Below are 26,690 nucleotides of genomic sequence, written 5' to 3' on the forward strand. Positions count from 1 at the left end.
TAATCCCATGAGTTAACATCAGTTTAAGATGCCTATGCATTTATGTTTTAAAGGTCAGAGCATTTTTTCATAAATTTCATTTCTTTTGTTTGATCAGTGATTTGGAAAATTATTAGATTTGAGATTCATGACCCGTTCCTTTACACTGTGCTCTTGAAAGTGTAACAGCTGTCAGGACGAAGGGACAATGCCTGTTTGAAACGTTTCTGAGTTCTTGGCTCTAGTATTCACAGTCTGTCGTGAGCAGAGATTTGTGCACTAGCACCACTGAGCCATTGTGGGCAGGGTGCCAGGGAAGGTAAACAGATTAAGGGGTTCTTCCTTGTGGTTTGGGAAGCACTATTCTCAGCATTAGTGACTTTTTAAGAAAATTGTATACGTTTCCAGGTCCCCAAGCCAAGCCCATCTTTTCATGCGGACACAAGACGGCTGTGGCTTCCTTTATGTGGCTGCACTGAGTTCCCTTCATGCTGCTGAATTGGCAGCAAGAGCAGTGGATACTACCTTCGTATTCATCAGCCCCTTAAACCTGACTATAACATAATCATCTTCAGATTTGGGAGTTATTAAAAATCCCCTGAGATTGATGGAAATGTTCTAAAACTCTATTGTGGTGATGGTCGCATAGCTTGGTAAATTTACTAAAAAATCATTGAACTGCACACTTAGAACAGTTGAATCTTATGGTATGTAAGTTATACCTCCAAGTTGTTTAGAAAAACACTCTGTGCAGTTCTAAGCACTGTGCCACTTCTGCTGCCTGGGCGCTGTGCTGTTGGGGCAACAGAAGGCCTGCTTAAAGTTCTTCTGCTTCTCAGCCAGGTCCTGCAGGTCCTCATGTGAGGAATTTGGCACAGCTTGGACTCTCACCTGGCTCCTCTGCACTTGCTCTGCCCAGGGCGTCCAGCACCTGACCGGGCTGGAATATCCACCGGGAATAAGCCAAGCCCATCTGTTTCTGGTGCGAGGCTCTAAGGTGAGGAGCTCAGGTTCTCTAGGGCTTAGAGGCCAGTTACCCAGCTTGTTATTTATTTGGAGCCCGTGACTTTTCCCCCACTAGCTGTTTGGCCATTTTATTGCTCTGTTAACACATGATTACAGGGTGAGCAGGAATTTCTGTGAAACTAAAATCTTGCAGTATGGCCATTTCTCAATGGTTCCTTTTGAAGGTTCGGTGGGAGAGGTGGTTAAGTATGATTCCCATTGTCTGTATATTCTCTTACCTCTTTATCCTCTTCTGCTTTCTCCCCCAAATTATCCAGATGATTGAAAAGGAGGTAAACAGATTTTCCTGCCCTCACCCCAAATGCCACTCTGTGCAGTTGGATTGTAGTATATGAAGCAGGTTTGGTTCACTGTCTAATTATCATTAACTTCCTCTTCAGGAGCCGTGTGCTTCATGACGGCAAAGATCTTGTCCACTTTCACTGTTGTATGTCAGTGCCTGTCACACACTAGGTTGTTAAAAAGCAAACTTGCTGTTAGCAGGGATTGAGGCTTTAACATGAACAAGTGGGCTAAATTGCCCCATAGGAGGTAGGCAGTTAGCACAAAGAGAGGCCATCCTTTTGAGGTCATCCTAGTGTGACATTTATTGAATTTCTACTGTGCTTGATTTGAGATACTCTGGGGCTTCTGGTCAGACGTCTTTTGAGATATAAGGCTGCTTAGTTTAAGGTCCTTTAACAAGGTCTTTATGTCTGATGTCCAGTGTCTGTATCAGATAAGTATTTAAGTTGAACAGATACATTCACTTTTCCCTGTCCCGAAGTGAGTGATATTTCTGAAGGTGATATACTCAGTCTGTACCCAAAAGCAGGAAGCTGAGAGGGTGAAATGTACCCAGATCACTTGGTCGTGCTCGGCACTGAGTGGTCGTGATCATGGCTGAGGCACGGAGCTCGTCCAGTTCACGAGAGGGCAGAGGGTATTCCTCATGAGGGTGGCTTCCCAGAGGCAGACCTGCCTCACCCACAGTGGGGAGAGGGTCAGGCAGTAGGTAGTGCCTAATGATATCCCCTAGGGAGCACTTGAGTTCTCTCAGATGTTAGATTTCAGGCTGTGGAGCAAACCAAAGCGTTCGCCTTCTGTGCACCAGAGCCAGCAGGTCAAGTAGCAGTGACTTACACCTGTGAAAACTTGGGCAAGGGCTTCAGAAAATCCAGTGGTGGGCAGGGAACAACGTGTCACCTGAAGCTCGCCGCTGCTGGACCAGAGAAGGATGCTGAAGGTGGCCATAGGGTACTGTAGGTGTTCTAGGACACGGGTGGATGTGGAGCAGGGCCTTTAGGCCCTTTGGGGGCTTTACTGCCTAATCTCATAGGCACTGAATTGAGTGAAGATTAATTAGTCTTCTGTAGAAAAACTTTGGTAGGTTGCTGGCTTTGGGCCCAGAGTAGCTGGAATTTTGGAGCCCAAAGGTCTCATGGCAGTTGGTCTGTGGGAGAAAAGAAACTCTAGTCTTGGCTATACGTCAGCAGCCCCTGGACAGGGTGGGGGTCCTCCCCAGGGCAGGGTTGGTGTAAGCAAGGAGAGGTTGTGGGCTGGGCCCTTTCAAGAGCCTGCCAGAGTGTAGCTCAGGAATTTGCAGTATTCCTTAAGCATAAGGAAATGAAGCTTGTTGTATTCCCTTTCTCTGAGTGTTTTATTTCTAACCAGATGGACTCTTTCCCTCATGAAGGAGTTAGGTCTGTAGCTGCGGGAATGATGGTCGATGGTGTCAGAGCTCAATAGGAATCAGCAGAATGAGAGGGCTGGCCTTGAGGAGTGTTTGATCCAGAAAAAACTGTGTTTTGCTGGGGAAATTATACCTAAGTCCCATACCGCCTTAAGCTAATTGGGAAGGGAAAGTATGTTCTATAGAGCTGGTTTAAGATTAGCCTTCTCAGTTTATTTCTGCTTTGGAGAAAACAGCTGAGATTTTCTCCATGAAAATAGTTGAAAAAAAATCATGGTCTTGGAGCCATCTAGCCCCACTCTCTTCTGTGGCCTGGAGCCAAGGCAGATCTGGTCAGTTTGCTTGGTGTGTGGGGTGGAGATGGAGGGGGTCGTCATCAACCCTGTTGGAGATTTGAGATCTTTTTCCTTCGTTAGCTGCCAGCCTCCTGAAACAGCTGCATCTTACCGCTCCTGTTTTACAGCCAGTCTTCCCAGAGGAAGCATACTTATACTTGCTTTATCTCCTCCTTCCTTCCCTGTTTCCATCTCCAAGAACCCTGTGGGCATCTGGTGAATCTTTTCCTTTGGACTGTCTAACCCTTGAGAGCTTAGATATCACTATACCAGTGACCCGTGATCCTCTGGTATCTGGCAAAGGTAAATATTGTCCTGAAATGTGAATTGAAAACAAAAGTCCTTTTCTTAATCAAGAACTGTCCAGAGATACCTTAGGGAACTCAGCTTTGGCCACTTCCTTGCCCTTCTCTCACCCCTTAAATCAATAACAAGTTAGTAACAAATGAATCTTCACACATATTTTTTCTCCTTTCTGTATTCTGTGACATTAGACTCTGTGGCCCACATGAGCCCTTTTTTGTTTGTTTTTTTGTTTTGGCTGAGTTGGGTCTTCATTGCTGCGCATAGGCTTTCTCTAGTTGCGGCGAGCGGGGGCTACTCTTCATTTTGGTGGCTTCTCTTGTTGCGGAGCACAGGCTGTGGGTGAATGGGCTCGGTAGTTGTGGCTCGCGGGCTCTACAGCACAGGCTCAGTAGTTGTGGCACGCGGGTTCAGTAGTTGTGGCTCGCGGGTTCTAGAGTGCAGGCTCAGTTGTGGCACGTGGACTCAGTAGTTGTGGCTCATGGGCTCAGTAGTTGTGGCTCATGGGTTCTAGAGCGCAGGCTCAGTAGTTGTGGCGCACGGGCTTAGTTGCTCCACGGCATGTGAGATCTTCCTGACCAGGGTTCAAACCTGTGTCCCCTGCAGTGGCAGGTGGATTCCCAACCGCTCCACCACCAGGGAAGCCCCCCACGTGAGCCTTTCATTTCTCTTTCTCCTTCCCACTGTCACCTGTACTGAGTGCAAGAACAGAAGTGAATGACCCTTCCTGCTAACTAGTGCCCCCTGAGCTGATGGGCAGGCAGACGTGGGCTTCATTCCAGAGCAGTGGCAAGTGTGGAAAGGGAGAAGGGATGTGCCCAGGTGAGAAGGTGCACAGAGGGGCCGGGTGGTGGGCAGGGAGGAAGGCCGTGCCGGGCGAGGGGAGCACCGTGACCACACTTGAGGCGCGTCCTGGAGGCTGCGAGGATGACTGAGGACAGTGGACTGTGTGGGGAGGGATGGGAGCAAGGCTGCTGCTAGACCTCTGGGGCCTTTTGAACCTTGCTGAGGCTTTGGGTTATTCCCTAAAAACGCTGGAAGGCCGTAGTGGATCACATTTGAGGCAAGGGATCACATTTGCTCTTTAAAAAAACACTCAGGCACTCATGTGGGGGATGGATTGGAGGGGCCTTAAGATGAAAAGGCTGTTGTAATGGTCCAACTAGAGGTCACAGATGCTCCCACCAAGATACTGGTAGGGAGATGCTTTATAAAGCAGAGGTCCCAGAGAGTTAGAATCAAGAGGTCTTTGCTATTGGTTGATCGGATTGCGAGATTAACACCGAGAAGGGTCTGAAATGACCCCCGGTTTCCATTGGTGGGTGGATAGTGGCAGCATTTGACTACATGAGGGGGTGAGAGCTGGGGAAGAGAATGGAAGTGTCCCGTGGTGCACTCCTCAGTTTGAGGTACCCGTGGGATGTCTAGGTGAAGATGTTCAGTAGCGTTTGGATCTCAGAAGCAAGGTCAGCAAAGTTGGAAGTGTAGGGGTCATCCAGTTTATGAAGAGAGGGGCAGCTGAAACAATTGTAGCCATCTGAGGGAGCTGAGAAGCCTGAGGATAGTAGTGGTTGAGAAGCAGGAGACAGAGCCAAGGAGAGGAGGGTTTCCAGGAAGAGCAAATGAGTGGGAACAAGCGAGATAGGGGTTGAAGTGTCTGAGCCTTTCACAGCGCCCTGAGTGGAGTGATGAGGACAGAAGCCAGATTCAGAGGGAGGGGAAAGGTGACGGGGCGTAGTTAGGAGGTCACGCGGTGGGGACAGCAAGGGTAGACGGTGCCCTCAGGAAGCGGGAGGGAGGGAGGGGCCGGCAGCTGGAAAGGCGCACGGGTGTGTGGGAAGATGGGAGAGGCCCCAGCATGCAGGCTGGGAGGGAGGAAGAAGTTTAAAGTGTATGACGGGTGGGTGGTGGTGATAGTTGCACAGGACGCGAAAGTACTTAATGCCACTGAACTGTGCACTTAAAAATGGCCAAAAAGGGGGAAAATGTTCTACAGTAGATGGCGCCGGTTTCAGAGGAGAACAAAGGGCCTCTGGCTGGCGGGACCCTCCTCCGGGGAGGGGAGGGGTGAGGACAGTGAGTGGGGGCTGGAGAGGGGAAGGTACGGCCCCCTGCTCCTGCGAGGCAGGGGCATTAGGAGGGGGCGGGGTGGGGATGGCTTGCGGGCCCTGAATCCCTGGCTGGTGCTGACCCTCCTCCCAACCCCGTAGGTTGATGTGGCCACATCAGTCTGTGCTGCGGACTTATTTTCCTCCTACCGTTCAGAAAAGTTCCATCCCTATCCCACCTCTGAAGCTGGTGTTTCAAGGGTCCAGCTGTCTGTCTCTGTTTGCCCACCTTCTCCACTTAATCTCTGGGCAGCCTTGTCAGCAGCTGCTGGGCGGTGCGGCTCCCCTTGTCTTCAGCCCTGAGTGAGGAAACGCTGCCTTTGCAGACACCCCGGCTTATGACAGCAGCATGGATTTCTGAGACAGATTTTAAACACACACACACACACACACACACCCCCTGGATATAGAAAGATTATGGGTCCTTCCCTTAGCTTCTGGGGGAGGTGGGCTGAGAGCTGCCCTGTAACACTTCATGACACTGATAAACTCTTCTTCTCTGCAACCAGATTCATTTCTTGGGAGCTGTTACTCTGAAACCATTTGGCTGTGAAAACAAAGCTGCCTCCAGGGCTTGGCTCCTGTCCGGCTCTCCTCTTCTGCTGCGTGGGTACAGGGGTCTGCCGGAGGGGTCTATAGAGGGAGGGTCCAGAGCAGGTGTGGCTGTGGAAAAGGCGCGGGTCCCCTTGTAGGATTCCCGGATCTGCATGTTCCTGCTCCCAACCTGGTGGCTCTCAGCCCATTTTCATTTGGTGACTTCCATCTCACGTCCCAACAGAATTCTTCTTGAACCCCCCGATGTCACGCATCTGTTCATGGATTCAAGAGGTAGTTGTTGGGCTTCCCTGGTGGCGCAGTGGTTGAGAATCTGCCTGCCAATGCAGGGGACACGGGTTCAAGCCCTGGTCTGGGAAGATCCCGCATGCCGCGGAGCAGCTAAGCCCGTGTGCACAACTACTGAGCCTGAGCTCTAGAGCCCACGAGCCGCAACTACTGAGCCCACATGCCGTAACTACTGAAGCCCGCGTGCCTAGAGCCCGTGCTCCACAACAAGAGAAGCCACCGCAATGAGAAGCCCGCACACCACAACGAAGAGTATCCCCCGCTCGCCACAATTAGAGAAAGCCCACATACAGCAATGAAGACCCAACACAGCCCAAAATAAATAAATAAAATAAATTAAAACAACAACAACAAAAAAGAGGCAGTTGTTGTGTGCTGCTCTGAGTCAGGACGTATTCTGGGTGCGATGATACAGCAGGGAGCAAAGTGGCAAAAATCCTTGTCCTTGTAGAGCTCACATTCTAGAGAGGAAGACAGTAAATGGCATTTATAGTACATCAGACTGTGGTGAGTGCTTCGGGGAAAACAGGGCAAGAGGCTAAGCTGCGTGGGGGGTCAGTTTTAAATGGTGTGGTCAGGGAAGGCCACACTGAGGAGGTGACACTCGAATAACAGCCAAGGGTGGTGAGGGTGCATCACACACCTGTCAGCCCCTTCAGAAGACGGGCACTCGGGGAGGCAGGGACAGGTTTTCCCTCTGTTCACTGTGTTATTTCTAGAGCCTAGAAAAGTGCTCGGCACACAACTACTGAGCCTGCGCACTAGAGCCCATGAGCCACAACTACTGAGCCCACGTGCCACAACTACTGAGCCTGCACTCTAGAGTCCACGAGCCACAACTACTGAGCCTGTGCACCACAACTACTGAGGCTGCACTCTAGAGCCCACGAGCCACAACTACTGAGCCTGCGCTCTAGAGCCCATGAGCCACAACTACTGAGCCTGTGCTCTAGAGCCCGCAAACCACAACTACTGAGCCTGCATGCCACAGCTGCTGAGCTTGTACTCTAGAACCCGCAAGCCACAACTACTGAGCCCGTGTGCCTAGAGCCTGTGCTCCACAACAAGAGAAGCCACCGCAATGAGAAGCCCACACACTGCAACAAAGAGTAGCCCCTGCTCGCCACAACTAGAGAAAGCCCACGCGCAGCAATGAAGACCCAATGCGGCCAAAAATAAATAAAATAAAATAAATATATTAAAAAAAAGAATTATGGAAAAAGAAAAAGAAAAGTGCTCAGCACACAACAGATACTCAGTAGTATTTTTTGAATGTGTGACTGGATCTGGGGGAGAGTATTTCAAACATAGGAGCAGCGAGTGGCCAGGCTGAGGGGAGAGTGTGTTCGCGGGGCAGGAAGGAAGCTGGTGTGACGGAGGGGATGAGCAAGGGGGCCGCAGTAGCAGGAGGTGAGAGAGGTAAGGGCATGGGGTGCGGATCTCGTAGGGGCTCTCTGACACCTCTTCGGGGGGGTCCGTGAGCTTAACACTATTTTCACAATGATACTAAGCTGGAAATACTTGCCTTTTCCCCTCTTTTCTGCTCACGAGTGTACGGTGGAGTTTTCTAGAGGCTGCGTGATACGTGATACTGCAGCAGGTGGAGTGCAGGAAGCAGACGTGGGAATCCAGCTGTCTTAAATAAGCCAGACATTGAGGAGATTTGCAACAATGTAAAAACAGTATCACTCTAATCACTAAATTTTTGTTCTGGAAAATATTTTATGAAAAAAATGTTAATTATGTTACTGTGTAATGGATTGTTTTAAACTGAATTAATATTGAAATTTTTCTCAGTTTTAACTTCACATGCAGTAAGTATTGATAGATCTTTGGGTTCTCAATATTTTTAAGAGTATAAAGGAGTCCTAAGACCAGAATTTTGTGAAACACTGTTCTAGAGCCTTGTAGGCCATGGTGAAAATGTTTGTTTTAACGCTAAGATGGGAGCTGCATCCGTGACTCTGGCTGAATCAAACAAGATGAGTTTTAGTAAAGATAGTTGAAAGGTCCCAGTGGGCCTTGAAAGCAAAGCACATAAATATGGGGGTAGATTTTAGAAGCAGCACATTAGTGATAAAGATTTGGGGGTTGTTCTGTGCGGTGGTGTCGGCAGTGAGGGGCACATTCCAGTCGAGCTCTTTTCTTTATAGTTGGGGCTTACATTCTGCTGGAGAAGATGGACAATACACAAATAAGTCACATACACTATGTCAGGTCGTAACAAATGCCACAGGAAAAATGAAGCAAGGTGAGGGGGTTAAAGAGAAATGGGAGGTGGGTGCTCTTTCGTCTGTGGGGGGGATCAGGAAAGGGTTCTCTAACGAGGTGGTGTTTGAGCAAAGCCCTGAAGAAGGTGAAGAGGAAGCTGTGGGGAGCTTCCCTGGTGGCGCAGTGGTTAAGAATCCACCTGCCAACGCAGGGGACATGGGTTCTAGCCCTGGTCCGGGAAGATCCCACATGCCGCGGAGCAGCTAAGCCCATGCACCACAACTACTGAGCCTGCACTCTAGAGCCCTCGAGCCACAACTACTGAGCCTGTGCACCACAACTAGTGAGCCTGCACTCTAGGGCCCGTGAGCCACAACAACTGAGCCCACGCGCCTAGAGCCCGTGCTCCTCAACAAGAGAAGCCACTGCAATGAGAAGGCCACACACCGCAACGAAGAGTAGCCTCCGCTCACCGCAACTAGATAAAGCCAGTGCGCAGCAACGAAGACCCAACACAGCCAAAAATAAATAAATAAAAAACAAACAAACAAAAGCCGTGTGGCCATCTGGTGGAGAGCATCAGCAGGGAGACCGGGCATGCAGAGACCTGGGTGGCCGCTGCTGGGGGTACTTGGTGAACAAGAAGGAGGCCTGTCTGGCTAGAGCCTAAGGAGCGTAGGAGATGGGAGTGCGGTAGGTCACTCCGGGCCTCAGAGGCCATTGTGAGGACTTCGGATTTAACTCTGAGCTGGGAAGCCGTGGAGCCTTAGAGCAGAGGTGTAACCTGATTGGACCAACACTGAGTGAATGCTCAGGCTGCTATTGGAAAACATTCGGGGGAGCTGGGACTGGGACGGTGGCAGCAGGGAGGGGCTCTGGAGGAACCCAAGGGAGGGATGAAATGACTTTGATGAGGGTGGGGGACGAGATGGTGGAGAGTGGTTGGATTGGGCTGTACTTTGAATATTGAACAGACAGAAGACACTGAAGAACTGACTATGGGATGTGACAGAAATTAGCATAATTCTAAGGGTTTTAGATTGAGCAGCTGGCTGGATGTTGGTGCCATTTGCTGAGATGCAGAAAATAACTAAGGAAGAAGTAGGCTCGGGATAGGAGTGGGAATCAAGGTTGTGTGCATGTTAAGTTTGAGATGCCTGTCAAATTTCCAAGTAGAAATGTCAAATAAGCAGTCGGTTTTACAGGTTCAGAGGAGAGAAAATAAATTTGTGCACCAGTGATTATCTCTACGTAAAATGGATACTTAAAGCCGTGGTACTGGGGGACATGGAGGGCAGAGATTTTCAAAGTGGGTTGTGTCTCATTAATGGGTCATGAAAACAATACAGTGGGGACCAGCAACTTTAAAGAATGAGAGAACAGAAAACGTCAGAATATTTCAGTAGTAAAGGTAACTTGTGACATTTTTAAAAAATTACATTTACGGGGGTGGGTGGTGGTGGTGGGATGAATTGGGAGATTGGGATTGACATATTTACACTAATATGTATAAAACAGATAACTAATAAAAAATATCAAATAGAAGTGGAGAGCAAAAAAACAAAGTACACAGTCTGCTTCCCCTAAGCGCTACCAGTATAATTTGCATTTAAGTTGCTTACGTGCAGTCTTGAGCAATAGATTCTCAAAGCTACAAAATTTTGATTGATTGAAATTAAAAATACCTTTATTGTTAAGAAAAATTACATTTACGTAAACTATATATAGAGAGAACTGTGTGTACGATTTAAAAAGTTCGGAAGCCACTGATGTTCAGGGAGTGGATGTAGATTGAGAAGAGGCCCAAAGACTGAGTGACCCTGTGGCCATTTCAACATGCGAAAGGTGGGGATATGTGAGGGACCAGTAAAGGACACAGGAAAGTATCTGTAGAGGCCAGAGGAGAACCAGGAGGGTGGTGTCCCAGGGCCGAGAAGAGGCATGGTGGGCTGACTCGAGCTCTGGGCTGGTGGAGGAAACTAGGATTGAGAACGGGCCGTTGGATTTGACAGTGTGGAAATCACTGTGTCCTTGATGAGATGTTTATGTGGAGCAGTGGGAATGAAGCCTAATTGTTGTAGGTTTCAAGGGCAGTGGGAGAGGAAGTCACGACCACAAGCACAGACCGTTCTTCTGGGGAGTGGAGTACACTAGTCAGAGGAGATGGGGACAGGGCAGGGTTTTTAAAGATGAGAGCCTACGTCAGTGGGAATAGTTCATTTTGGGGGAGGGACTGATGCAGGAGGAGAGGACCAGTGCAGGAGGCAGTGTGTGTGGTGGAGTAAGGGGGGGTGGGATCGGTGCACACGGGTTGCTTCACGTGGGCGTGTTCATCGTCACGGGGGGGAGGGCACATGAGATGGGTATTGACATGATCGTAGGAGCTTATGGAAGAATGCTGAGGTGAAGAAACTGAAAGCCACGTCAAAAGAGAAATGGTTGAAGGAACTGAGGAGGATGTGAAGATAGCAGATGTTTGGACGGCTGGCCTGTAAAAGAGGAACTAATTTTGTTCTGGATACTTCCAAGGGGAAATTTTGGACCATGGAGTAAAAAACTATGGGGTCTTCTACCTAGAAATTGTGTCCTTGGGAAATTAACATTTCAAGCTGCTCAAAGATGGTGAAGACTGCTTCACCAAGGTAGAAAGCCGCCTGTCGGTTCAGCTGTTTGTGTGTTGTGGTCGGTACACAGAAGATGCAGGTGTGGGGTGGCTGGTCACACTGGGTGGTCCTTCGGATCTTGACCATCGTATACTTTGTGATTCATGGCGGTTGGTATTAGGCAGACCAGACAACTGAGAAACCCCAGATTCGGTGCCACGTTAACCTCTTGCCAGCAGTTCATGTGTTTACAAAGCTTTTGCTGCAGGGTCTGCCCCCAGGAGCAGGAGATACCAGAGGTGTTTCCCTCCAGCTCCACAGCCGTCCTTGCGGGAGTACCGGGACCCCGTTTGGCTGCCGCAGCTTTGGTGTTCTCTGAGCCCCTGCCCAGCAGTGTGCCCTCGAGGTCACCCTGCACGGCTGCCAGGCAGGCCGCTTCCCGAGCCTGCACACGTGCAGGTGGCTGGGTAGTCCTCTAGTCAGCAGAACCTCATTGCGCACCTACTATGTGCCGGGGACTGGGTACACAGTGCCGAGCTACGTGGACCGGGGCCTGCCCTTGTGCAGAAGAACAGCTTTTGGTTGCGCTTTCCCACAACCTCAGTGAGCCTCTCTCCCCCGCCAGAGGCCCTTTCCTCACCCTGACAGCCTGGATCATAACAAGGCTCTCAGACTTGTGGGCAGGAAGGGGTTGGTCTTTTGGTCTCTGTCCCTCAGCTCTGGACCCTTGGTAGTGGATAGGTTGAGATTCACCTCCTGTCCTGCCCTGAGTTCCTGCAGCGAGTGGAGTAGCATTGGGCGATTCAGAAATGCTTTGTGATCACCTCCTGAGAGGTGCTGATGCTGGCTCAGGTGCGAGAGCTGCTGAGGGATGCAGGCTGGGGAGCGCTCAGCCTTTCAGCCGCCACTCGGAGGGTCACTGTGACCCCAGAGTGCCCTGACCTCCATTTAAGAAAGGGCTCCATTTCAAAGGAGCCCATACAGCGATGAATTGTGAGAAGAAAAAGAATCTTGTATTGTGTGTCCTTGCTAAGTTCACCCGGAGCGCTCCTCCCGGAGGTTCTGGACCGGGGATGTCGTTCTAATGAGCTCTTGTTTCTCAAGCTGTGTTCTCAGGTGGTTCTTCCTTCAAATGGCTCTGGCCTTGGGCTCTGGATGCAAAACTTGGCAGCACCGTTTTCCTGCTGTGTGACGTTTAAACGTCTTTAAGCAGCAGTTTTCCACCTGCAAAATGCAGGTAGTAGATTGTGGTGACGGTGGAGATGCGGTGTGGATCTGACCGCCAATAAGTATTCAGTGTTGGCTGTTTTCACTGTCACTGACAGTCCTTGTATCTTTCTTGTTTGAACATCTGAGTTTGGCAGGAACTTGCCCACTCGGGTGTTATCCTTTAGCCCCTCCTGCCCAATGCCATTGTCACACCTTCTGGGACAAGTGGAGTGGGGAGGGTGAAGAGTGAGGGAGGGACAAAGGAAGTTTTACAACATTTTTCTTTCTTTCAAAGGACAGAGCTGTCTGAGTTCTCTCATTCTGTTATAGTAGCCACTTATTTAGCTGAGTATAACCTTTTGTTGATGGGATTATAAACTACTAGATAATAACAACACTCCTGCCATTTACTGGGTCTTGCTGTGCGTCTGGCACTGCTAAACATTTTGCATTCATTACCTCAGTTCCTGCAAAACCCTGTGATTCACTGGACATTACCTTCACTTTGCAGGTGAAGATACTCTTCCTGAGACACTGGGGCTGGGGCATTGTTCTTTTTGACTCTTTGTTTTCCCGGGTTATTTGGGACAGACATTGGCATTTGCATCGGCATCAGCCATTATGTTTACTGGTGTTTGGTTCTGACTTGGACTTGTTAGTGTTTGCTTGGGGTGACAGAGGCAGAGGTCATTTCTTTTCTTTTTTTTTTTTTAAGTTATGTTTTAGATTTATTTTTTTTGACCCTTCAATATTTTATTTTTTTAATGATCCCATTTATATATATTTAAAAAATTTTTTTATTGAAGTATAGTTGATTTACAATGTTGTGTCAATCTCTGCTGTACAGCAAAGTGACTCAGTTATATACATATATACATTCTTTTTTTTATGTTCTTTTGCATTATGGTTTATCACAGGATACTGAGTATAGTTCCCTGTGCTATACATTAGGACCTTGTTGTATATCCATTCTAAATGTAATAGTTTGCATCTACCAACTCCAAACTCCCAGTCCATCCCTTTCCCTCTCCCCCTCCCCCTTGGCAACCACAAGTCTGTTCTCTATGGGCAGAGGTCATTTCTGACTCCTTGGTCAATTGTGTAGGTGTTTTTCCTGAAGAAATAGGTTGCTGTCAAAGAAAGTAAAATAAAAAGTTTTGAGAAGATACAACATTAGGGGTTAGCGTCTTTCAGAATTGGAGACTTGGAAGAGAACCCAGAGGTCACGGTCCAGGCTCTTCTCAGACCCCTCTAGAGAGGGCCGTTCCACCTCCTAGAATAAGGCAGTGTGAGAATCCATAACAAAAGCGCTGCATTTTTGCTAGTTGCTCTCCCCTGCCCAGGCTGACTGTGTTCTTAGACACCCCATTTTGGTGGCACATTAGATAGAACTCTCCTCTGTAACATCCCCCGCTTCTCCTCCACCTCCCCCAGCCATGCAGGGACCTCCAGACAGACTCCCACTAGGGATTCTTTTCCCTTGTCAACTCCACAGAAACTAGAGTGTTCCCACTGCAGGTCAGGCTGAAGCTGCAGAGACCCAGTCCCTGCCCTGATGAAGCCCTGAGGTGGTGGAGGAGAGAGCCATTCCAGTCACGCGCTTGCGGAATCGCAGGCGCGGGTGAGGACCGGTGCGTGGGACTAAAGAGCAGATCCGTGGAATGGGGAGGGGCACGGGGGCTGGTTTCCGGTGTCCTCAGCATCCCGCCGAGTGTCCATTTGATGCTAAATAGGATGGAAAGTCAGAGAAGAACTAAGGATGGAACAAAGGCAGCAACAAGAATTGTGAGAAGGACTGCTTTCCTTCTTGTATTTTGAGCTTGCTTCCTTGGGACCTAGAGAACCTTATCTTGGGGCCATGAGAGATGAGAGGCCTTTGAGACAGGAGCTGGGAGGCAGTTGGGGCGACGAGGAGTTTCATTACCAGACAGTCTGATTCAATCAGATGCCCCAGGCGAGGGACTCAGTGTCCCCATCCACAGATGGTGGTGGCCTGAGCGGCTCTTTTGCAGAAAGACTGACCAAGAACTCAAGGCATTTGGCTACTTTGGTCCTTGTTTCTGTAAAACATGAAGGAATCTCTGTAATCTGAAGTGCATTTGTCATCTAATTTTCCTCCTAATGACATTGTAAAACATGTCTTCCTATCTGCCTTCCTTCTAAGGTCTGTTTAGACAAGTCACGCCTCTGACTGCATGGGCTAGGAAAGGAGCATTTCGTATTTCGTAGATCCTTTGTAAGAGTCAGATTTGCACATGTGCCAGTATATTAGTGGTGCAGTGGCTAGGGAGAAAATTAACCAAACTTGGCTCTGATTTCTTACTCTTGAAGTATAATTCTTATTTTGTTGTTTTGATTCTCTTTCCTTTTTCTATTTTTAAAGGTAAGTCTCCCCCACCCCTCAAATAACCACCCATCTATCCTAAGAGCTAGAGACTGAGTGTTCTCAAACCAGCCATGAGTCAGTGACAACCTTTTACTCTTATAAATAGAAACATAAACTCTGTTCCTGCATGCGCTTCATAGGCTGTCTCTCTAGCACTTTCCTCCACAGCCAAGGAGTGTGCTTCTGAGTCAGCAGTCAGCTGCTGTGGGACGGAACTCGCAGGCCATTGCCGGTGGCAGAGATCGCACTGACATGCGGAGAGCTGGCCTCACCTCTTCTCGTCTCTCCTCAGGCTCCTCACTTCCCTTGTCCCTTCCTTCCACACCTTGACTTTTCAGTCCTCAGGATTTCTGGCACCTTCCGGCCAGGTTTCCTGGTATGTAGGCTCCTGCGCTTATGAGTGTTGATTTTCCCTGGCTAGTGGGACGTACAGCACATGGGGGTGGTCCAGGAGAGGCCCGGAGGAGCACGACCTGGGTTTGACGTTCAGGAATGAGGGCATGAGGGCGATGGCGGGAGTGGTCCTTCTGCTGTCTGCCCAGCTGCTCTTAGCGTGAACCCAGTGCCGGGTAGTCCCCAGGCTGCACGAGGCTGTCCCGCCAGCAGAGCTGCAGAACAGACACTGGAGTGTCTTCTGCTACGGCCACTTGGCTTGCAGAGGGGGAAAGCTGAGGCAGCCCGAGGGAATTGGTCTTGTGTAGTCTTACCTCGGGTGCCTGTCACATTGTTCCAGGAACCAGCTTCCCTCTACTTATCTGTTGTCATTAGTGACCTGCAGGTGGAACTCTCTTACACTGGGCACTTACTCCCTGTCTGCCTCTTGCAAGCAGGCTCTCTGCAGCTGTCCGGGAGCGGCTGGAACCTGTTCATTTGAAAGTGTTTTGCATCAGCAGAAGGATTGGGGGCCAGTTATTAATGAAGGTGTTCATCTGTGGTGAGGTTTGGTTTGAGCAAGTGCTCAGCTCTTTGGAAGTAAATGTTTGTTTCAAACAGGGTGGGCTACAGCCAACCAAGGGGGTGTTAGCCCACACATCAGAATTCTTCTTTGAAAATAAATGCCGGGACTCTTTTAGGGTGGGGTGAGACAGGGGACAGGCCTTTAGAAACGCATGTCGCAGGATCTTGAGCGTGTTGGTGTCAGCTAGAACACGGTGGTGCCTCGGGCTCCAGATCCTGGCAGGGAGTGGAAGGTGGCTGTTGCTGTTTAGGAACAAAGAAAAATCATTTTCTTTCTTGACAGAGGCAGAGAGAGAGCCGGTGTGTTCAAAGCTTTCTAAACACTGTGACTCCGGTGGAGTTCGAGAGAGCTGTGCATACAGGTGGGGCACGCAGGGGCAGGAGCGCTGTCTGCTGGCCTCACGAGCAAAGCAAATAAAGCCGCAGAGGCCCCGATGGGCAACACCCGGGACCCTTGTTTCTAGTCGTGGGTTATTACCCTTTCTTCTGCTGCTGGGTGAGCATGTTTGGTTTTCTCTGCCACTTACAAGCCGTCTTTTGACTACCTGCAGTTTCTAGGATAAGCATTGACTTGTAAGAAGAAGAATGGGCTCTTTTTAGAAACTTTATTTATCTTGCTGCTTAGCGCTACCTAGAATAAACTTTTATTTAGGGGAAACTGAAGGTTAGTTCCAGTTAATTCCATTTCTTGTTGGACTCTTGGCCACGTGGCTGTTGGGACAAGCTGTTGTTCAGCAGTGTGCATAGGAGGGGTTGTTGAGTTAGTGATGTATTTGAGATGAGAAGCCAAGTCAGTGTGTTTCAGGTAAAGAATTACCATCTTCACCTCGGCCTCCACAGAACAAGTGCTGTGTCTGTTGACACAGAAAACACAAGAGGAAAGTGGCAGTTCCTGGTATTTAGGTATTGCCTTCTCTCAGGAAACCACCCACACCTCCAGTTGGTTCAGTTCAACCTTATAATACGTGGTAAAGTGTGGAAAGAAGCAGAATCTTATTCCCGCTTCCCAAGGGGGCTTCTCCCGCCTGTAAGAGCTTCAGGATGGGCCGTGGGGCTCTTCCAGGCCTGGGGAGGCAAGCAGAGGGTCTCATCAGCACATAGGTTGGTGGCTCCCTTTGCCCTGGGCTGGTTCACTAAACAGTGGGTCACTTCTCACTTCCACCCCTCCTCCCCCAACACAGTAGATCAGCAGCTCCCTTCCTCCATCCCCTGCCATCTCCACGAGCAGGTCCTCTTTAAAGCAGAGCTCTGGCGCAGCCCTGTTTGTCACCCGGCGGGAAGTCGCCTGGAGCCCCGGGCGTGAGTCCTGTGGCTGGGAGGGTTTTCCCACACTGAACGCCGGGCGTCCACTCTCACCTCATCTAACGCGAGGGAGAACTGAGGCCGAGTGGGGCAGCCCGGGCCTGGCGCGCGTGGACCCAGGGCCGAGGTGCTGCTCGTCTTGTTGCCCTGCCCTGCTTCTCTGCTCGCCCTGTTCCAGCCTCTGGCCCTTTGCCTCCCGCCCCCAGCAACAGTTCTCCATAGTGATGACAAGTAAGCGTGGTACAGACCCAAGGCAGGGAGTGGGTGAAGGAGCGCATGCGGGGCCCCTCCCTTCTTGAAGCTTCTCCCAGCAAACGTAGGCTGGTAGGTGCTGGAGGTTTTTGATAAGTGGGAGGTATAGACAGCATCATTACTGCTGTCAGGTTTCTTTGTGGGCAAAATGGAATGGCTGTAAAATCCTCCTACCTGCCACGTGCCGTCCGCATGGCAGGACTTCAGTCCCTAAACGCCGACCTTGGCTCTGCTCTCAGACCTCTCCGCTGCGCCTCAGAAGCTCTTCAGAGCGCTCGTCCTTGGCTGCCAGCCCCTCCCTCGCTGAGTCCAGATCTCCCCCGGAGCCCAGGGCTCCCCCGTGTCATCTGACCAGCCTTCACAGGTCAGCTACCACCTGTGTGCTGTCCCCCCCGAGCCGACTCAGCCGACTGCCTGGTGAGCCCCTCCACTGAGGCAGCTCAGCTGTAACAGGGTACCCACCACAGATGAGGGCTTCTGTTTGTAATCCCTCGGCCTGGGCTCACCACTCACTCCACGGGAGACATCCCTGACCCTTTCGTCTGTAAGAGTCCCTTGCAAGCCTTCCAGCTTACTTCCTTTTCCACGTCCTGTGCTTCCTGCCTGCCTGGCGGACACTAATTCATCCTGAAACCCTCAGCTGTCGTCCCTCAGAGGCTCATCCTGGATGAGGATCCCTCCCCCATGATGAAGGCGCTCTTCCCCTGTGTTCCCACATCCCTTGAGCCTCTCTCTCTCTCTGACACTTAGCAGGGCACATCTAAGCTTCTGTTCACCCGCTAAACTGTAAGAGCCTTGAAAGCAACCGCAGTCTTCCTCATTTCTCCATCTGCGGTGTCTCAGACGGTGCCTGGAGTCTAGAGGACCGGCAGCTTATTACGCTTGTGTAACGAACGCCTGCAACACTTAGGAAGTGCACTCTGGAAAGAGTTAATGTCTCCTAGAAAACGTTTCTAGATGCAGCTTTGGATTTGCTAACCGTTCCTCTTTCTTTCTTTATTAGATTAACGTGACGGCGTCAGGTGGATCAACAGCCCCCCCACCGCCCCATCTGTCAGGGGCCTGAGAGTGGGGAGACATGGAGGAACGTAAGAACGAGGCGACGAATCGGGCTCACATCCTCTTTGACCGGTTCGTGCAGGCCACCACTTGCAAGGGGACCCTCAAGGCCTTCCAAGAGCTCTGCGACCACCTGGAACTGAAGCCTAAGGACCACCGCTCCTTTTACCACAAGCTCAAGTCCAAGCTCAACTACTGGAGAGCCAAGGCCCTCTGGGCAAAGCTGGACAAGCGGGGCAGCCACAAAGACTACAAGAAGGGAAAGGCGTGCACTAACACTAAGGTAGGGGCGGCCGCCCAGGCCCTGGGCACTGACCCAAGGACTCAGCTGGAGAAGGAGAGAGCATTGGGTGGAGGTAGCCTGGTGAGGACAAGGCTGCTTAGGCCACAGCCTAGGGAGGCCGTCAAGCTCACACTGCGGCAGAACTTTGTGGATCCACTACCTGTGTTCGTTCCTTCGACTGTTCTGTGCGCCCCATTCTTATCCCGTGGATTCACATAGGAACATTCGGGGTTTCAGCTACTGAGAACAACCCTGAAGTCAAACACCGTAGGAGTTGTTTGATTTTGCTGAGGTTCTAGTTGAATCTCAGACTGTTAGGAGGATGCAGGCCTCTGAGCAGAGAGGTAGCCAGGCCCTGTCAGTGTCCTGCCTGACCGCGGCAGCCTGGCGCTGGGCGAAGTCATCGTTCCAGACTCAGCCTCTGGTAAGGTGTAGAGTATTTGCCAACTTGGGGGTTTTCTTCCCACAGGCTTCAGACCTCTTTTCATCCATTTTCCAGAGGTCTATCTTGATAAGCAAGGGCTTTGTAAACTAAAGTATTTCTTTTGCTTTCTTCACAATCGAGAGAAATAGAGTTTCCATGAAACGGGTAGGCCTGGGGAAAGACCCGAGATGCGCAGTCACCTGTGCAGGGGGAGGCGTGGGGAGAGGAGAAAGGTAATACATTCCTGCTCTTCTCCTTAGTAAGACCACTTTCTGTGAGAAGTTCGGCAAAGCTAGCAGGGAAATGAAGTTGCAGATGACTTTATGACTGTTGTTACTGTCCTTTCAGGAGCCTTAACTTGCCCTGTGTTGGTTTGCATTTGGGTAGATATTTATCCACAAAATGCAAGTAATTCAAGTGCGCTCTAGAGTTTTTATATATATATAAAAATTTATTTATTTATTTTTGGCTGCATTGGAGGGGCTTCCCTGGTGGTACGGGGGTTAAGAATCTGCCTGCCAATGCAGGGGACGTGCGTTCGAACCCTGGTCCGGGAAGATCCCACATGCCGCGGAGCAACTAAGCCCGTGTGCCACAACTACTGAGCCTGCGCTCTAGAGCCCGCGAGCCACAACTACTGAAGCCCGCGCACCTAGAGCCCATGCTCTGCAACAAGAGAAGCCACCGCTATGAGAAGCCCGCGCACCGCAACGAAGAGTAGCCCCCACTCGCCGCAACTAGAGAAAGCCTGTGCACAGCAACACAGACCCAACACAGCCAAGATAAAAAATATAAAATATAAAAATATAAATAAATTAAAAATATAAAAATATAAATAAAAATTAAAAATATAAAATTAAATTAAAATTTAAATTAAAAATAAAAATTAAAAATATAAATAAATAAATTTATATGGAAAAAAATTTATATGGAATAAATAAATAAATAAATTTATATGGAAAAAGAATAAAAGGATAAAAGGAATCGGAAGCCAGAAACAGTGCATGTCTTTCTTCTGAACGTGCATGCCAACTAGTACTCTCACCCTGAGTACTTCTCTAGAATGTGGATCTTCAAGATCATTTCCTTGGATTTTCAGTCTGAAGTTGGTGATTTTAGAACTCTTTTCTGCACATAAAACTTCGGCTCTTGAAAATTACCACCTGGGAGTCTCTCCAGTGGTAGGTCCATTCCAGGACCCTAAGATTGCTTGGCTGTGTATTTAATGATCTGTGCCTCCGTGGACAGAGATCTGCTTGACTTAGAAACCTTCCAGAAGGTTTTCTCCTGTTGTTGAGAGATGAGATGTGATCTTCATATTGTGTGTTGATGTGAGGACCCAGGTAATGTGATCTGCAGGTGCCGCGTCTGAGTTTCTGTCCAGCACTTACAGTTAAGTCTCCTCCATCCAGAGCGCCCACAGCTTTTCTGTGAAGCCATTGCAGGCACTCCGCTCTGACCCGGATGGGTTTGAAGGTTTCTTGGTCATGGGGAGCATAGCCCTACTGGGGGGCTTTAGGGAATGGTGGTTATGCGCTCAAGAGGTGCTGCCTTCGCCCTGAAAGCAGCTGTGTTTTTCAGTGTCTCATCATTGGAGCCGGCCCCTGCGGTCTCCGCACAGCCATCGATTTATCCTTGTTGGGAGCTAAGGTGGTCGTGATTGAGAAACGAGATGCCTTCTCCCGCAACAATGTCTTGCATCTCTGGCCATTCACCATACACGACCTGCGAGGCCTGGGTGCCAAGAAGTTCTACGGCAAGTTCTGTGCTGGAGCCATCGACCACATCAGTAAGTAAGATCAGTCCTCCTGTGGGATCCCACCCCTACGCGCCGCTCGTTTTTCAGGAGAAAGAGGCAGGCGGATTACCGGAGGAATTCGTACTCAGCAGCCCGGGGTGTGCTGACGTCCTTAGTGTCTACTGTGTAGAAAACACGCTCAGCTTGGAGTCAGAATACCTGCCCTCCAGTGGTTCTGTAACCTGAGATTCTTGACTACCAGTGTGTCCCCTATGAAATGAGTTTAGCTTAAGGAATTCTAACGTCCTGAGCGCTTACTGAGCACTGGCAGTGGGTGGGATAGGATCGGGGCCAGGCTAGGAAACAGACTGCCATTTTGGGCTTTGACCCTCTGGTGGCTCTTAGTCCGATGGGAGAAGCACGAGGTATGCGGCTTGCTGTGATGTGCTAGGTGGGTACTCTCCTAATGTGAGAAAAAACACTCTGGGGATGGTCCTGGGGAGCCACAGTGATGGAAGAAGCAGACTCCTAGTCTGGCTGTGAATGGCAAGTAGATAGCGGGATCCCTTTGCCCTAGAGATTCTCGTGAGGTCTGCAGCGTGGGGGGCTCCTGCTCTCCTCCTGTCCCCTCCAAGCTCAGCCTGGGCCTGTGCTCGAGGCAGTAGAAGTTAATGCAGACGGTGCTTTTGTTTTCATGCCGCTCTGAAAAGCGGTTCAGAACAGACTGTTGTCTACATTATGAAGTTGAAGTCTTGTCTGTTGATCACCATTAATGATTGCAGGACAGCCTTATCAAGGAACTGTTGTTCTGAGCTCCTCAGATGTGTCCTGTAAACATTCAGCTACTCAACCCTTTGCTCTTTGAAGCAGTTGTGCCAGTTTATCAGACGCTGGCCAGCAGATGCCACATGCCACCGGCAGCAGAAGCACTCTGTGCATCTGTCGGGCTGTAATGGGTAACAGCCATCTGCAGGAATGAGATGCGCTAGCAGGGGATTTAACAAGTCTTTGGGAGTGTGACGTGGAAGGGTGGAAAGTGGGGGAGATAGCCGAGACGGCTGCGTGGAGGACTAGCACGTATTCCTAGCACACTGGTCATAGCCTGTAGGCGGTCGGTGTTAACAGAGGACCGAGGTCAGTGTGTCAGCGGACTTGTCTGCCTTGTGTGTGGCAGGATTTGTCTTGGAGCTGAGAGGGTCCCACATCAGGGCCCAGACTTTCTCTCAGTGTACCTGGGGCCGTCCGTGTCTGGCACCTGGGAACTACTCATTGGACACTGAACAAATAAATAAGTCTCACTGTGATAATGAGCAAGATTTTCAATCATTTTGAGCCTTAGTTTCTGCAGCCGTAGACCAGTGGTGGGAGGGGGAATGGTAAGAGACTAAGGCTGGTTTCAGGGATCCCCTCTCAGCGGTAAGAGTGTGTGAAGATCAGTGAGGGAACAGGCTGAGAGAGAGATGCCGTGGGCAATTCAGGAAGCAGGGCAGCCCTTTGTATCCAGTTGGAAGCACCCCTGGGGGTGCCTATCTTCTGCCTCCTGTGGTGAGTCCTGTCAGCATCGTAGGTGCTGCTCGGTCACTGTGGCTCTGTGTCAGGGAGGATGGAAGGGAGAGTCTCCTTCTGTCTCAGAGCTTTTGAGAGGTAGGCCTGCGTGTCTCTCTAGAACATCTCTTGCACTGAATTGTATTTGCCCTTGAGAAAGAAAGGAAGACGCTATGGAGCATGGCTCGGAAAAGCCGCCTGCTGTAGGTGGCTTTGAGCATCTGGATAAACTCTGCATTGGTGGACGGGGGGACCGGAGCAGTGATGCTGACTGGTCCTCTCCCCCCGGTGGGCCCTCACTCCTGTAATCTTCCTGTTCACCCAGGTATCCGTCAGCTTCAGCTAATACTTTTGAAAGTAGCATTGATCCTAGGCATTGAAATCCATGTCAACGTGGAATTCCAAGGACTTGTGGAGCCTCCTGAGGACCAAGAAAATGAACGTGAGTGAACAAATGAAGGAGGGATAAAAGGGCCTTGAAGAGGTGAGGAGAGATGAGATCCAGGGAGAAGAGAGGAATCTGAGGGTTGTTTTCAGAGCTAGTTAAAGGAGTGTCTCCATTTGCACAGCCTGTGCCTTTGGAGGGACTTTTGACTTATGAGGAGGCCTCTGACATAGTATTAGACATTACAGGTGCTTGGATTCGTTATAGGAAGTCGTGTGGTGGGGACGTTCCTTTGTGAGCCTTCCTCGAGGCTTCTTTCTCTGGTTTGTACCCCATGCTTTTACGCCTGGTGTGTTTTTGGCATGGGGTTTTGTGCAGTCTGCCCACCTGGGTACCTAGAGATGTCTTAGATGTATGAATGGGTCTGGGTGATAACCTTCATTTTGACTTTTCGTCCACAGGGATAGGTTGGCGGGCCCTGGTGCACCCCAAAACCCATCCTGTATCAGAATATGAGTTTGAAGTGATCATTGGAGGGGATGGCCGCAGGAACACCTTGGAAGGTACGGGCAATGCTCCTCTCTCCTTCACCTGCTTCATGTGGAGGAACCCTGCCAAGAGCTTGTGTCTTCAGAGGCCCCACTCCTGAGAATCCTCACGCGTGCGCTGCCTAGGCTGGGTGAACGGCAGGCCCCACCTTCGCCCCGCCAGCTGGTACTGGGCCACTTCCCCAGGGCACAGGGAGACAAGCCACCCATGAGCAGGGAACATTGCAGGATTAAACCTAAGTTATTAAAGCAGACGGCATCCCTTTTTATGAAACGGAAGCCCTCGTACTGAGTACTCTTCTGGTCCGTCAGATTTCCAGCGGTGTGTTAGTTGTGGGTGACTTTGACGTCTTTCCTGGATTGTTACAGTCTTTGGGAGGTAAACACCTTATTTCCAGGTAGAGGAGAGCTGCCCTAAAATCTTCCCATTGATTCCCATCCCCCATATTCCCTAATGTCTTCCTCAGCACCCCTCCTGTGTGACATGATCTTCCTTCTTTAGCCAGCTTTTGCCACCTCTGAAAATTTCTTTCCTTCCAGGATTTCGTCGGAAAGAATTTCGTGGCAAACTGGCCATTGCCATTACAGCAAATTTTATTAACCGAAATACAACAGCAGAAGCCAAAGTGGAAGAGATCAGTGGTGTGGCTTTTATATTCAACCAGAAATTTTTCCAGGAACTGAGGGAAGCCACAGGTTGGTGTCAATGCCTCCACAGCAAAAAGGATAGAAATTTAAATACCGCTTGTGATCTTTCTCTTGGAGGGTTTGTGGGGGGTGGTCATCGGTGTTACTGCTGGGTTGTTTGCCCCTCTGCTCCTTCTTCACTCCCGTGCTTCGTTCTGAGCGTGTGCTTTCTGTGTCTCTGTCTCCTACTCTGGTGTCCTTTGTCCTCATTGCAGGGATGGGCTGCTCCTCCAGCCCTTCCCCCTGCCCGGCTCTGCATGGTGGTGCCTGACGCCGTCGGCTGTTGGAGGGGAGCTCTGGTTTGTTGAGAACCTGACTCTAGGTGTTGAGTGTGTCTTCTTTTTCCTGAGTTTGTTTGGCTTTGAAGTAAACCACATGGTAGATAGAAATGAGGTTGTTGTATGATAGTTTGTGAATAGATGGATTCACTTAGACATTTTGCTGCAACAAAAATGTGTGGCAAATTCCACTTACCTGTTTTCTGAAAGAACATGGTTTCTTCCCATTGCATCTGTTTTTCAGGTTAATCGAATTAAAGAGCCAGTAGTGCACTCTGTACTTCCAGGCATCCAGTTGTCTGTCCTGCCCGTGAGAGTCTAGGAGATTCCCCCGTTGCCCTGACGAGCATCAGAGAGGTTTAACCTGAGAACTGACTCAAACCCTCTTACTAGAGGTTAACCTCTCCTTTCTTCCCATCCTCGTGTTTCTGCTTCCGATTGATTGCTGTTGCTAGGATAACAGGGTGTCGGGTGAATGCAGAGTAGTGTGAGGATAACCAGAGCCTCCCCCCTTTTCGTGAACAAATATGCAGGAAGTGAGGATCAGACTCAGGTGCCTTTTTTATTTTCTCTTTCCCTGTCTGGAGTTCCACAACCCTGGTCTCTGTGGGCCAGTACAGTCTCTCTGGCTGCCCTAACCCACCTTCATCTCAGCAGACCCTTACATGCACGTTTGTTCTCTGTTGGCAGGGATCGATTTGGAGAACATCGTCTACTACAAAGATGACACACACTATTTTGTTATGACAGCCAAAAAGCAGAGTTTACTGGACAAAGGGGTGATACTACATGTGAGTCACGGATTTCTTTTAAACCTCTTTTTATGTTGTACTGGGTCATGTGATTACCAAGAGAAAGAATTTTATTGTCTGATGAGTTTTTTCCTGCAAGGGGATGAAAATGAGTGCCTCACTCGTCTCCTGGGACCATGTACTTTGTACTCCTCTGATGTTTTTTAGTTTAACTTTTTAAAAAATCTTTTATTATGGAAAATTTCAAGCGTGAAGAAAAGTGGAGGGACTTGTGTGATGAACCCCAATGTGCCTGTTATCCAGCATTAGCAGTTGTCAGCACGTGGCCAGCACTGTCCCAGGAGTAGCCCAGCCCACTCCCCACTCCCACTTTGGGCTGTGCAAAGCAAATCTCAGATAGCATTTCATGCATAAATATTCATTTTAATTTCAGGTGATTCTGTTTGTGGTTATGGTGAGTTCCGTATATGACCGATTATTGGTTGGTTAATAGGTCATCTTTTGGGAGGGGGTTATAGAGGGAAGGGAGTTAGACCAAGAAGCAAAAACTGGTGTTTGTGAGAGCCTGAGAACGGTTCTGGTTTTACTGCAGGTACGGTTACAGTGCCTGGATCGGGCTATATTTGGACCTCTTTATGGGCTGACAGTGAGGGCTCTTGTTCACCCAGAGCCAGGGCCAGCTAAGCCTTTTTTCCAGATGACTAATTGTATGACATTCCCTGAGATGATGATCAGAATATGGACTCAGAGAACCACAGGTGGATGGCTCCTTAAGGAGAGTTTCTTAAGTCTTGCTTGGTCTTGTTGGTCTGGATTTGAGAATTACTGTCCCTGTGTGATGAGTGGAGAGAAGAGGCACCAGATGCGGTGATTCAGGCCTGTGCAGTTCCCAGCGCAGACTGGCGGCTGAATTTCAGGGTGTCCTTTGTCTTTGCAGGATGATGATGAGTCGGGTGACTTCAGTCTGAGTTATGGTGCTGCCTTGTCTGCAGGCGGTGCTGGGGAGCTGGGAGCTGGGAGCTCGTGGACCTCGTGTCTGTGTCTCAGCCCCGTGGCCCTTTATGCGTGTGAGGAGAACAGGACAGAGCAGTGGGCACAGCCCATTCTGCCAAAAGCATGAGCAAGATATATTTGGCTGGATGCTTTATCAGTAAGAAATAGCCAGTGAACCCCTGGTACGCCTTGGGACTAAGCTAAGACTTGGAGCCCACGGTTGCCACTTACTAAGTGTTGAACAAACAGTTTCCGGGACCAACCTGAGTATTTGTGTTTGGCTTTTACATCTTGTAGTGCCAGCGGAAAGTATCATCAGGGGCACTTGGAAAGCTTAGGTCCCACTTGAGAAGAAAGACTTGGCTCAGTGTGCCAGGAGCCTCCAAAACAGAAAAGGAGTTTCTCGATCCTTTCTGTGGAAAGCCCTTTTTCTCTCATCATTGTTTTTCTTTGTTGGTGGATTACTGTGGGGCCTTTCAGAATCTTGTGTATTGTTTTGAAAACTTCTGTTCCATTTTCAGTGGGTTTCTTCCCGGCCCCCAGGACTCCTATTGCCCCCACCTCCTCATCCCTCTGGCACTGAAGCTTTAAGGTTCTTCCTTTGGGTTCGATGAGCTATGCAAGGTTGAGCGTCCCGTGTAGGTCCAGCTGTTGCCCAGAAGACGGTGATTGCTGATAGCAGCCTGAACTATGAATGCTTTTCAGTTTACAGAGCACCATCACATTAAATCATTGTATTTGGTATTCAGAGCAACTCCGTGAGGTGGAGTGGACTAGACTGAAGAAGCAGTGACTTGTTCCAAGTAAATGGA

At 49.7% G+C, this 26,690-nt stretch overlaps 1 protein-coding gene across 14 annotated transcripts in view; it reads left to right on the forward strand.

Moving 5' to 3' along the window:
* Window positions 1–26,690, forward strand: part of MICAL3 (microtubule associated monooxygenase, calponin and LIM domain containing 3) — a 155,130-nt gene that overhangs the window by 35,536 nt on the left and 92,904 nt on the right. For 13 of the 14 annotated variants that reach the window (XR_005021482.1, XR_005021483.1, XM_036865643.1 and 10 more), the window contains exons 1-6: window positions 18,265–18,528; window positions 20,534–20,741; window positions 22,561–22,677; window positions 23,082–23,183; window positions 23,709–23,864; window positions 24,824–24,924. Coding sequence is in view for 12 of the 14 variants with exons in the window: in XM_036865643.1 (XP_036721538.1) it covers window positions 18,265–18,528; window positions 20,534–20,741; window positions 22,561–22,677; window positions 23,082–23,183; window positions 23,709–23,864; window positions 24,824–24,924 (948 nt within the window). In the remaining 2 variants the exon portion in view is untranslated. Of the gene's footprint in view, window positions 1–18,189; window positions 18,529–20,533; window positions 20,742–22,560; window positions 22,678–23,081; window positions 23,184–23,708; window positions 23,865–24,823; window positions 24,925–26,690 lie in introns of those variants that run through there. The other variant, XM_036865641.1, reaches the window with a different exon arrangement.

Source organism: Balaenoptera musculus, chromosome 10 (genome assembly GCF_009873245.2).
Source record: "Balaenoptera musculus isolate JJ_BM4_2016_0621 chromosome 10, mBalMus1.pri.v3, whole genome shotgun sequence".
Lineage (NCBI taxonomy): Eukaryota > Metazoa > Chordata > Mammalia > Artiodactyla > Balaenopteridae > Balaenoptera > Balaenoptera musculus.